General features: G+C 31.5%; 1 protein-coding gene and 1 long non-coding RNA gene across 2 annotated transcripts; both read right to left on the bottom strand.

Moving 5' to 3' along the window:
* Positions 1,051-2,602, bottom strand: LOC105160871 (transcription factor bHLH51). Its single transcript, XM_011078371.2, has 2 exons — positions 2,071-2,602; positions 1,051-1,759 (listed from the first exon to the last, which is right to left on the bottom strand). Exons 1-2 carry the CDS (start codon positions 2,563-2,565, stop codon positions 1,304-1,306), a joined length of 951 nt encoding a protein of 316 aa, XP_011076673.2. The 5' UTR covers positions 2,566-2,602; the 3' UTR covers positions 1,051-1,303.
* On the bottom strand, positions 5,686-8,223 carry LOC110011884. Its single transcript, XR_002286989.1, has 2 exons — positions 8,040-8,223; positions 5,686-6,062 (listed from the first exon to the last, which is right to left on the bottom strand). It is a non-coding gene; the product is annotated as an uncharacterized LOC110011884 (long non-coding RNA).

Below are 12,726 nucleotides of genomic sequence, written 5' to 3' on the forward strand. Positions count from 1 at the left end.
CAGTTTCAATAACGGGGTTCCCATAGAATATAGTACAAATTGCAGAAAATGTATGGTACGTAACTACCATCATATTTACGTTAATATTTATTTGGGAAAAAGAAATTTTTTTGTGCTGTAACTTTGATTTGAATTTATTTTAATTTTTTATTTTTGATAATATTAGATTTAGTCCTTTATTTATTAATTTTGTGTAGATTTAGTTCTTTAACCTAATTTATAACTTTTTTGTTATTTTGATAATAAAGGCTAATTGTCCATCTTAATACTATAAATATAATATAAAAAAATATTCTTTCAATAAATTTAAACTTTTGTACTATTCTAGGCTAGCATGAGCTGTGAATTGCAAAATGAATGGATATTTATGGACTAAAATTGGTCTTAAAAAGTTACGAAGGGTAAATTTGTTTGAAATTGGATCAAATAACTAAAATTACCCAATTTTGAAAGTTATTGAACTAAAACTAAAACAGACAAATTTAAAGATCTAAAATTAATAGCAGACAAACTTAAAGGACTAAACAAATACATTTTTCTACTTTAAATTATGGGTTTGATCTCTTTTGTTAGTTCGATGATTGGATTCATAGGGTATTTATAAATACTTTTGTAAAGTAGCCTATATATAGTCATTTGTGATGATGATTGGAGTCAAAATCATTCAAATTTTTTATTACAAATACAAGAACCTTTGAAGTATTTTTTTGATTACAATAGCATCCAAACAACAGAAAATTCTTACCAATTTGATCATGTTTGGTCAAACTAAATCAATCACATGACAAGTGTCATTTTTTTTTAAACTATATACTAATACATTGCACTTGTAAATTCAACTAGACTCGATTTGGACTGAAACAACTGAAAATCAGTTTCCTCAGAATTTTCTTTCGCTTTCTAAACCAAAATCCTCGTATCAAACAAAGCGTCAGAGACAAGTCTGAATGACACATTACTATGAATCAATCGTAGGTTGCAAATCCAAAGAGAGCATAGTATCCCTTGTTACTCCAAAGTCGGAAATATTGAACGACTCTCACACGATCATTTCTTGGAGAAAATGTAAAACTTCCAGCACCAGAATGATATCATGTACAGAGTGAAGAAAGAAATCAGAATCCTCAAGTCTCCGGTCTATTAAATGATCACAACCCTTAAAGATTCCAGAATGATTGATCCCTCGAGTTACATATCAAAGATTACACAAGTTTCTCACATCATCTTTAAAGAATCTCAAACAGCAACAAAATCGCGCGGTTTCAATCAAAACAATCATCATATATGTGAAAGAACTCGATCATCACCGCGGATTAGGATGGAAGAACCTTTGCCTCTTGCTCCTGGCGCTGTAACTCGACATTCCAGACGATATCACGACACGACTCAGCGCTAATTTGAGCGACTGCTGGAGCAAACTCGTGCACGAATTTCGTTCAGCCCCGCCGGTATCCTTTGCACATAGAACGAAATTGCTCTTTGTTCTGCCCCCCAAGCTGGTGATCTCGGCCTTAACAATGGTGACTGCTAGGCTCTTGAGTGCGCTGTTCAGCTCCGCAAATAGCTCCGGCCTGTCGTCGCAGCAGACGGTAGCGCTCACGTAGATGTTCTGCGGTGCTGTTTCTCGTGCATTCATGTGTTCGATGATCACTTCATCTGTTTCGGTTGGGATTGTTGAGAATTTGCTCGCTTCTTTTGCTCGTTCGCTCTGTTCCTTGACGTGGTCCACTACTTGTCCTAATAGGGCTGCCTTGTCCATCTGCGTGTACATAAATATTGACAGGATCATTAACATTCTTGCCTGTATAAGCCCAGTTGAGATTTTCACCTTTATGAAACGACAAGATTGTTGTAATTACGATACATCTGTTGCACTGACGGATTCTCTTACTGTCATATTTTACATTACAAATTCAGACAGAATCAGCAATGTCTCCGACTGTTAATTGGTTGTAAGAATTGAATACATGTGAAAATATCAAATGATCTCATTATATTAGCATTAATATATATACATATACAGACGTGTGTATGAGAGAGAGAGAGAGAGAGAGAGGAGAGAGAGAGTACCTTTTCAGACTTTGGGATCAATTTCCTGAGAGTAGCAAGCTGTGCGTTGATTCTGTCCCTGCGCCTCTTCTCAGCTTCACTGTGGCTTCTAGAAGCACTGGCGGTTCTATCCTCCGCCGCCCCTTCAAAGGACGGCGTCCAAGGCGGGACGCCGCCGGCGGGGGGGGAACAATGATACTGCAGAGCCGCCGCAGCAGCGTCGGCGGCAGCGGGAGGGAGCCATGGAACCATCAAAGTACCATCTTTATCCACATCAGCTTGGCCGTAATTCCAGGAGGCGCAGTACTCCTCCGACCAGAAGCAGTTTTCCATTTCCAAGAAACAATCTGAAATTCCTACAAAAAGATGCTGAATCAGTGTTGGGTCTCTGAGGGTATTTATACCAAATCTAGTGGCAAATTTTAGTATTTGCAGTGGGCAGAATTGGGTGGTTGGAAGTGTGATCTCCAAATGTATATGGTGACTGTGGTGTGATGTGTAGTTGCTTTTTTCCATTGGTCATATGAGAATTATGGGAACTGTTCTTGGCCTTATCTTGCAGTCACTTCAAACCATGAAATAAATTTTTGGATCCCAAATCAACCAGAGGATCTTTAGATTATATATATTTAGATCTACTTTACACCCTACCAAGTTAGAATTTTGAGTCATTTTAGAAGAATAAGTGTGTATCTTTTTTCATATTTTTATGTTTCAATCATACTTGATCGATAAGAAAAATTGTAATTTTTGTTCTAAAACCTTAAAAATTTCAGTTATTAAGGAACAATTGTCCAAAGATTGCTAAATTACTTAAAAAAAATGCATTAAATTAAGCTGCATTTTTCTATCATTTTAGCAAAATTTGGGTCTTTTATATTCTCAATGTGTGAAATTCTTAAAAATTACAGGATAAAATTACCAAAATAATTAATACACGACTAAAATTGACATTCCTTCGTACTTATAAAACTAAAATTATAATTTTTTTGTTATCGATGTGCTCTTTTTAAATTAAAAGAAAATATAACTAAATTATTATAGTTTAAAAAAAAAAATGGATACAGTTGACAGTGAGTCTTGACTTTAGCATGATTTATATTTTATTCTCTCAAATTCTTAAAATTACAGGTGATTTTCTTTTGAAATTGTTCTCTATAAACTCAAACTCAAATAGTAAAAGTTATTTTTTTCCTTGAATTAAAAATTATTAAATAATAAATTTAGTAACTGTTCTGTTTCTTCTTTTTTTTTGGATGTATTTGTAATATTTAAAGTTGGGGGTCAATTACACCATTACATCACTTTTTAACTAACACTTTACAAAATATTTTAATTTTTTTTTAAAAAATATTCACCCTTTTTGAACTTACTATACATGGCTCTAGTAATCTTTTCTTAATCAATATATAAACACATGTGTAAATATACACACTATTATAAAAGGATCATTGTTTCTTGATTCTTTAATGATAATTTAAAATCTCGAATTTTTGTAATACTTATGACCATTGAGTATCTTAATGGACTTTCAAAATTGCCTATTTCTTTGGATTACATGTGTATGAATTTATCTAGGAAAAATAAGTAATATTCATAAGGGTAAATTACACCCTTAAACTTTGTATAATTATATATATCTCCCTAATTAATTGTACAAATATCCCCTTTCCCCTAATTTTAACATACATCTAATAATTAACCCATATCGTCAGGTTTCTTTCAATTTTTGTGATAAACTGACCAAAATATTATTTTGAATTATAAATTATAATTTTATATATTTTTTAGAATTCTCTATAATATTTTTATGGATTAATATTCCATATAGATTATTTATTTTATCCACCCTTAATTTATTATATATTTTTTCAAATATTTTATATTTTTCAAAAAAATTCAGCAAGAGTAAAATAGTAATGTTCACTTCACCTTCTAGGGGCTACACAATTATTTTTTTATTGTATGAGATTTTTGTAATTTTAAATAATGAGGGAATATTCGTAATTACGTCAAATTTCTGGTGAGTAACCTTGATTTACCCTAAATACAAAAATATTTTTGAGATCTTGTTATCTAATTCCATTAACTCTTTAAGCAGTGTATTATTTGGTGAATTTAAAAAGAAAAAAAAAAGAAATAACTGAGGAAACAATATTCTGGTACCTGATTCTTTTAAAAAGTATATGAAGGATACAACAAGAGAGAATATAAATCTGAATATTTATTTTAATACACTGAATAAGTGAAAAATATAGCAACTTTGTAAAATTTTGACTCATTTACGTTCCAGGTTCATTATATATGAAAATTCTAAAAAAAAGTTTAATATGTTTTTAATTCTAGCCTAGATCCCGCTCAGCTAAATCTGAACCAAACTAGGTTAAATTTGAACCAATTATATGGCAATTACAATACACTTATAATGTGATTGGTGTACAGTTCAGGAAAAATAATCAATCACATAGCAAGTATATTACACTTACTTTATGATTAATTTGATTCGATCAAACTTGGTTCGAATAAGAATATTCCTTTAAAGCATTTACTTCACAATTTTTTTAGTTTGATGGATTTGAAGTAATTAGAAATATTATATCTCCATATTTTTGTATTAGAATTATTTTAAATCATTCAACTCTTATTATTGAATTATGTTTGATGGGATATATCAGTCATAACAGCAAAAAGGCCAAAATACACCCCCACTTCACCTCTTATTTTGACAAGGATCCTCATGTCCGTTCCGAGTCGCACCCGAACCAACCCGACAAATTGATCCAAAATCAAAATCGTCGATCATCTTATACTTGAAAGCTTGAGATCATACCACATGGACTCGTAAAACTACAAATATTTAGTTATATAAATATTCACAGCTGTTGGATCAGGGTATGTCATTATCACTTTTAGCAAAACAGTCTTTACTTTCTGTACGATCTCACTTAAACTGACTTAAGCATCGAATGAACTAACGAGGACCCGACAAGTCTAACGATCTATTTTTCTTTCTCAGGTTACGAAACATCGTCGACCCAAACTACTCTTGGGACGACCTTGATCCCTGACCCAAATCAAAGTTATTGAAAGAATTTCAAATTCCTTTTAATATGTAGTCATTTAAAATCCTTCCTTAATTCTTTGTCCCAGCACCAATGTCACTATTAGGCAGAAGAACATTCAAGAAACATAAATTAAATGTTGGTACAATCAGTTCAGTGGTAGATATAACTTGAAGAACTGAAGTAGGACTGCAAGCGGACCAACAGTTGTGTATAATTCTTACCTCAAGCAAAGGCTTTCACTTTACAAAGACGAATTCCGGCGGATTTAGATTGTCCTGGGCAACAATACAAAAGCCCTTCAATCGCAATCACCCATAAGTCTTTGTGTAGACCCCTCATCACAATTGCACTTGTAAATCCACCATAAACTGGGTTTCTTATGATTGATACAACCCTTCATCTACCCCCCACCACATTATTTACTTGGATCGAATTTTTTGTTTCAAATTTTACTGAAATTTTTTGTGTTATCTTATATATACGCATTATGTATATCATTTATTTTATTTAAGGAAAACTTTTATATACGTAATGTGTATAGCGTATATGTTAAATGAAAAACATAATCCGATCATTATTAATTTACAATAAAATTATTAATTTATAACTATCTACTTTCGTATAATCAAACAGGTTTGAATGAACTGATTGTATAAAAAACGATTGTTGAGAAAATTACGACGCCCCACCCTACCACTACAATCACAATAGCATTAATGAGTGGCCCTTGAAGTCTCCTATTCCTCCTCTACTTGTCTCATTTCAGCAATTGGATCTTTTGAGGGGTTAGGTGACACAACTGATGAATTTTGATGTGCAATACCACGGATCGACACATTAATGCACAGTGTTGATGTCTGACTTTTCCAAAAACGTCGGCTGTCTTAATGTAGAGTGTTGATGCCCAACTTTTCAAAGAGTCGGTTGTCTCAATTCTAGCACGCCCAACTGAAAATGAAAACATAAACAAACAGGCATAAGTCACGCAAATTTGCAAATCTAATCCTTCTCTACACTCAGATTTGCATGCTTCGTTTGAATCCACAGTACTATATAACATCTAGAAAACGTCTCGTCTTACAAACTAACCAAAATTTTCAAGACAAAAATGATCATCAAGATCTTCAAACACAATGCAAACAGCCAAATATTGCCGTGCAAGAACAACGTGTTGTTGATCTTTTATTGGTTGCTAGTATTGTCACGTTGTTCGCAACCCTCACATCCGTACTGTATCATGAAGAGAAATGTGGGAAATTATGAGTACATCGGATAGTTTAGTCCAAAAACGAGGTTATTGTCGAACAGTACCTAGATTGTGGCAGCATTAAAAGACATGCAATGCTCCAAAAAAGAATAAAAAACATATCAGCTAGTGATCTCCAATATCTTACCCTTGTGACTGTTTGGAGCATCTCATGGTACATAATCTGATATATATATGTAAATAGAACCTAATCTTATGATCAACTCCACAAAATCTGATTCCATATCAAGGTGGATTGCATTTTGTATTCCAACTCCTTTTGCATATTCTATAACAATATATACAAGTCACGTATACAAAAATTACATCTTAAAAAAAAATTTATAAATATAACATGGATATGTTAAATAAAATAAACGATGAAACGAGATGTGGAATAGAAAATCCGATTCAATCTTGAGGTGAGACGAATAGCATAATTGAACTAAATCATTTCTACAAACTCATAAGTTACATAATCAAGAACATGATAGAAGATCCAAAAAAGTAACCATGGTTTGAAGCAAAGAATCAGAGTAACAAAAAACCCAAGCAACAGAACAGAGACTTCTCATAGTTCCACACAGCATAGAGAATCATCCCATTGCATAAGAAGTGTCTTACATAGACAAAGGAAAGAGCGGCAAGAAAGGGAATAGAATTTCTCTATTTTGTACTGTTGTTGCTTGAAATGCTTTAGCTACCAAGCGATCTCATGTGTTAACCGAGAGATCCATATGCAACACCTTACACTCATGCACGTTAGAGAACCAGTATGAATGGAGATTAACCAAACGAAAATTCAGGTAGTAAAGATCTGCTCCATATCATTTATCTAGCTTAAGAGCTTCCTCCAGATCATTGTGAACAGAGTATGTCTTTTCTATCAATAAAATAAGACTTAGATGAAGCTCAAAACTTGCTATAAATACTTATTCCAACATTTCATTACAAAAGGTTCCATAATTTCTTCACATATTTATGCTGCCAGCGACAGTACGATATCTTAAATGGCTATCCGCGCACTTCTAGTTAGTGATTGACAATAATATAAACCAAAAATTTACGCATAAAACTCAAGTTACATTGAAAAACTCGTGTAATTGTTAGCTGCAACTTTAAAGTAACGCTTTCTTGACTAGGAAATCGACCAGGTACCACATCTAATTGGCTCAACTATTCTTTGAATACTTAAACTCAACAAACTATAATAAAATTGAGTATGATCATAAGCCAAACATAGGCATAAAATCATTTCTCTTGAAATGTGAAGACCAGGTACATCAAACACCAATACCTTACCACAAAAAATGACAGGAGCACACAAACTGTGAATATGTCTACGCAGGTTTAAACAGTTTTCTAAATAGTAACTAGTAAGAGCCAAAAATAACCTCTTAGACCAAGAACACTTGATCAAAACAGAAACCAACTAAATCAACTCGCTAACATCTTCAAATCATCACTAAGAGTCAGCAAGAAATGACAAGTTCAACCAACTGGATTATTCATATATACAAGCCACACAAGATAATCAAAAAACCAAGAACAGTCCACCGAACAATAATCAACCAAGAAACCCAGATAACCATAAATCAGGAATGCAACTCAGCATAATCAAGTGGACTACAGAAACCTAGAAAAATGAGATAACAACTGGCGAAAGAGAAGACACGTACTGTGGGGCTGAGGCTGAAGCTGATTACTGAATTCAATGAAACAGCCATGGATGAATTCTGGAACTGTCTTTTCAGGGGTCAACCATGACTGTGACTGTGAGTGGGAAATGGCTGGTGCAATGTGCAGACTGATGCCAAATATCCTCAGCTAAGAGCTTCTTAATCTAAACAATTTTTTTGCGATTTTTAATTCGAGAATTCTGCAGTAAGTATAATTAAGGGAACTAACGAATCGAACTCGGCTAAAATTTTAAGTTTGAGCTCGAGCTTGACGAGCCTGCGAGAAACAGGCTCGAGCTCGAGCAAAACATAAGGGCCTCGAGCTCGAGCTCGAGCTTGTTGCTCATGAGTCAAGCTCGAGCTTGTGAGCCGAGCTCAAGTCCAATGCTCGTAAATTTTTTTAAATTTTTATTTTTTAATAGAATATATTATTTTTAATATAGTTAAACATATAAAAAACTTATAAATACAAGAAAAAAAGAAGTAGAGAAAAGCTCGCTAGCCGGCTCATGAGCTTTCGAACACAAATACTTGAGCTAGAGCTTGGGCTCGAATTGAGCTCTTGTCGAGTCGGCTCGCGAGCGACTCGGCTCATCTTACACCCTAAATATAATGCATTTATTATGCATTTAGTATATAATTTAAGAAAAATGATCAACACATATATGATCAAATACTTATTGTGTGATTGGTTAATCGAATAATTTTTCTTCTAATATTTGAGTTCAAAATATTAGTTGGGAGCTCTTAACTCTTAAGTTCAAATTTGGGGCGCTGTACGTCAAGAAATTTTTTTTAAAAAAAAAAAAAAACTAATGTTAGGCCTAATTTGGCTCTATATATGCATAATTAATTATTAAGTAATTTATATTTTTAGAAAAAGAGACTTATTATATCATTTGAATTGGTAATAAATTTCTCTTAATGTTGATACCAATTCAATATTTTACACTACTTGTTGTAGTTTGCTTTGTTTCATAATTTCTCATTTGTCTGAAATTGATTTTGAAAAACTAAATAAGAAAAGCATGATTTTTTCTAAAGTATTAAATAAATGTAATTCACTTTAATAATTGATCAATTTTTTATTGAAATTAACTCTACAATATGTACATTACAAAAACACTTAGCAAACGAATCATATGAAAACACATACAATTGCTTTTTCCTATTTCATTTCCAACACTATACCACTTTAATTTTTTGTAAAAATGACAAACTTTCTCGTATTAAATAAAAAAAAAAGAACAAAGAGAGAGATGAGAGAGAGATTTTAAAGTGTTTCGTACTTTAATTTGATGGTGGTAAAATTTGATATATGAATAGTACATTAGGATGGTGTTTACTTTGTAGTATGAGTTATTCAGGTGATAGAACAAACTGCTACTGTAGATCTTCTTTAACACTGCTGGAGACACCTGTAAGTCACGGGTACACCACAATTCGGGTTTGCAATTTTCATTAGTAAAGGGTTGTTTCATTTTTTAGTTGGTTGGATTTTTCCCTTTCCAGTTCTTGAAATCGTCGAGTTTTGCTATTTTATTTTTTGCGAATATTTTCGAAATGAAATCAATCTTTGCATGAGATTGACAAAGCTCCTTATTCACTTTGCTTGAATTTTGCTCAATTAATTAGCACTGTTTAATATGCAACCAATGGGGGAAAAATAGAGGGCAAACTCGTGATTTACCTTTAAAAAATTTGGACAAAACGGTAAATTTTCATCTTGCTCAGACAAGTTGACTAGCTTGGTCGGTTTATTAATTGAGAATCAACAATGATTAATTCGGTCCTGGGCCACAAGTTCCGGCCCCCAATTCTCCAAGTAAAGAATTGATAAGATTGTATTAAATTGTGCTATTAGTTTTAACAGTCAAAGTAGACGATCAATACAAAAGTTAAACTACATTACGAAACTATGTTTCTTTTTCTCTTTTGTGGGCCGTTTTTTGTTATAGTTGAAAAAAGTGGTTGACAGAACTCGATTCGATAAAATGGTTAGATAGGATAAATATAAAAGTTTTATTCCCATATTATAAACATTGTTCTTGATGTAATTTGTACATTTATAAACTGCATTGTTTTTTATATTAAACATAAATGAATGTGACAGAAGTAAGTAATTCTCAAACTGCCCCTTTGGTGATATTTTTACCCTTTGTTTGTTTTTTTTTTTTGTGTGTGTATATATATATTTATTTTATATATTATGAAAATATATATATATATATCATCACACCCCAACACATACAAATTATATCTTACCCTTACTAGACTTGATAAGTTATTGAAGTTTATCAAGACTCTAATCGAATCTGATGGATTGAAAGCGAGCAACGATCCAAGAAAGAAAACGTAAGTTATTATTGAATAAGGAGTTAAATTCAGCAATATTCAGTTTTATTTATTAAAGTAAACGACCCTTTTTTTTATATATATATAATTAGATTATAAATTGTTAATAGGTATTGTGGGCTATTGAGAGGAGTTTAAAAACGATTCATCGCATGGACAATAAATGTATTTTTTTAAAACATAGAAATTTTTTGGATAGTTTAATGACATTGTACTTGTAATTATTGAACAAGAAAGTCATTGGAATTAACAATTCATTTTGATTGGTTCTTAAACTCTCTATTACTAAACAATTCTTCTCTTCTTTTCTTTAGCGAATACTTCTTCTTTTATATGACATGTGGGCACTTCCCACCGCCCCTTCACTACTCTATATACATTTATGCATTATACACAAAACACATCATCAACAATCTATTGTTAAGATTATAAAGAAAATTTATTGCCTGAATTCATTTTTATAATAAAAAAATTATTGCGTGGTTTTTATTTTTATTTTTTTGTCTTTTTTTCTCTTGAACCTTGATGAAAAATCGGGGACATGAATGATTTGGATAAAAGCTCGAAGAAAACCGCAAATGAAAGGGAGTGGCTTTCTTTTTCCCCTCCAAATTGGCAACACACAATTCCATCAAACTAGGCTCACAACTGAGTCGAGTTGGCTTAATTTAAACCTTGATTCGAGTTCGAGCTATAAATATTTTATTCATCAGCTCGCGCGAGTTTATATATATATATATTTAAGGTTTTTATATATTTTACTACGTTTTAGATAATATTAAAAATATTGCATTTTTATTTATATTATCTAATTTTCATATAAAGTTATCACAAAAATTTATATAGACAAAAACATGATACAGAGCTCGAGCACTATGGAAAATGAACTCGAGCTCGAGCTAAAAAGGAAAAGTTCAAGCTCGAGCTCGACTCAAGCCTAACTCATTTACACATCTACCATCAACTTTAATAGTCTACTAACAAAAATAACAAAAACTGTTAAAAGTAGTAATCGTTTGAGAACGCAAACTGCAACACTAAATTGTCTGAGAAGGAAAAACGCACGTACAATTATATTTGAGGACCGAAATTATAATTATCTCTATATTTGTTATATTCATGATCCATATATACTTATATTTATATTATTCATATAAATAATTTACTGCATACAATACCCTCTTATAATACATGACAAACAAAAATCAGCAAAAAAAGTTTATCGACAAATTTTTTAATAAACATATTTTAGGGTGGCAAATAAAATATTTTAAAAAATAAGTAGGAAAATCAATTTTATACTGTCAATGAAAAATTATTTGTTAGAGAAATTTTTATCATATTTTACACAAACTATCTTAACTGATGCATTTAAGTTAAAATCCAAGTCTCATTAGTCTGATCGGATATATGGGTATTTATTTAACTTTCTACGAGTTTTATTATAATTTATTCTTTTATTATTAAATTAAAGTAATCTATTAGTCAAATTATTATAATATTAATATAATTATATAATTATTATTTCTATAAAAGAATTGCATATGTTGGATTATACATTTATAAATATTATGAATATTTATCTGGTTTTATAAGAATGGTTGTTGGCAGTGGTATTTATAAATTATTAGTTGATAATTTATATTTTATTATTAATTGATTAATGAATGGTTAAATTACGAGAAAATTAATAACTCAAACAAATATCTATCGATTAAAAAACAGTCTTTGAAAGTAATATTAAAATAAAGTGGATTATCCTATGTGATAAATGGTTATAACTAAAATATTATGGCAAATCAGTGGCATCGAATACAATTTAAGAATCATGATAATTCATTGCTTACAATAATTATATTAAATTAATGTAAAAATTTTAAATTTCAATCACAAATAATTAATATTTATCATATTTATAATTACGAGACAAAATTGGTATTTTGGTTTCGTCTGTGAAAATATCTATCATGCATTCGCAATTAATTAATATTTGTTGTGAATTTTATTTATGATTATAATAATTGGTTATGATAAAAAAATTAAATCTATTTTGGTGGCAAGAAGTGCAGGAAGACCAACCGCAGAGGATTGCCTCCCACACCGGACACTCTCGCACAAACAAGAAAAACACACTTTCTCTTCTCTTCTCTCTCTCTCCTCTGTTTCAGATCTCTCGCTCATATATTTTCGACTCACCAAAATTCCATTTCTGCTGTCGCTTCTTTCTACTTATTTGTATTAAATATATATGTAAAGAGAAATATATACACTTCTTAGCGTAGTTTCTCTATCTAGAAGAAAACCCCTCCTCTCCCCCCCCCCCCCCCCTCCC

The sequence above is a fragment of the Sesamum indicum genome, linkage group LG4, assembly GCF_000512975.1.
Source record: "Sesamum indicum cultivar Zhongzhi No. 13 linkage group LG4, S_indicum_v1.0, whole genome shotgun sequence".
NCBI classification, from domain to species: domain Eukaryota; kingdom Viridiplantae; phylum Streptophyta; class Magnoliopsida; order Lamiales; family Pedaliaceae; genus Sesamum; species Sesamum indicum.

Coding starts and splice junctions, on each gene's coding strand:
- LOC105160871 (XM_011078371.2), bottom strand. CDS start 2,565: ATGGAAAAAAGCAACTACACATCACACCACAGTCACCATATACATTTG. Junction 1,760..2,070: donor TGATCCCAAAGTCTGAAAAG/GTACTCTCTCTC, acceptor ATGTACACGCAG/ATGGACAAGGCAGCCCTATT.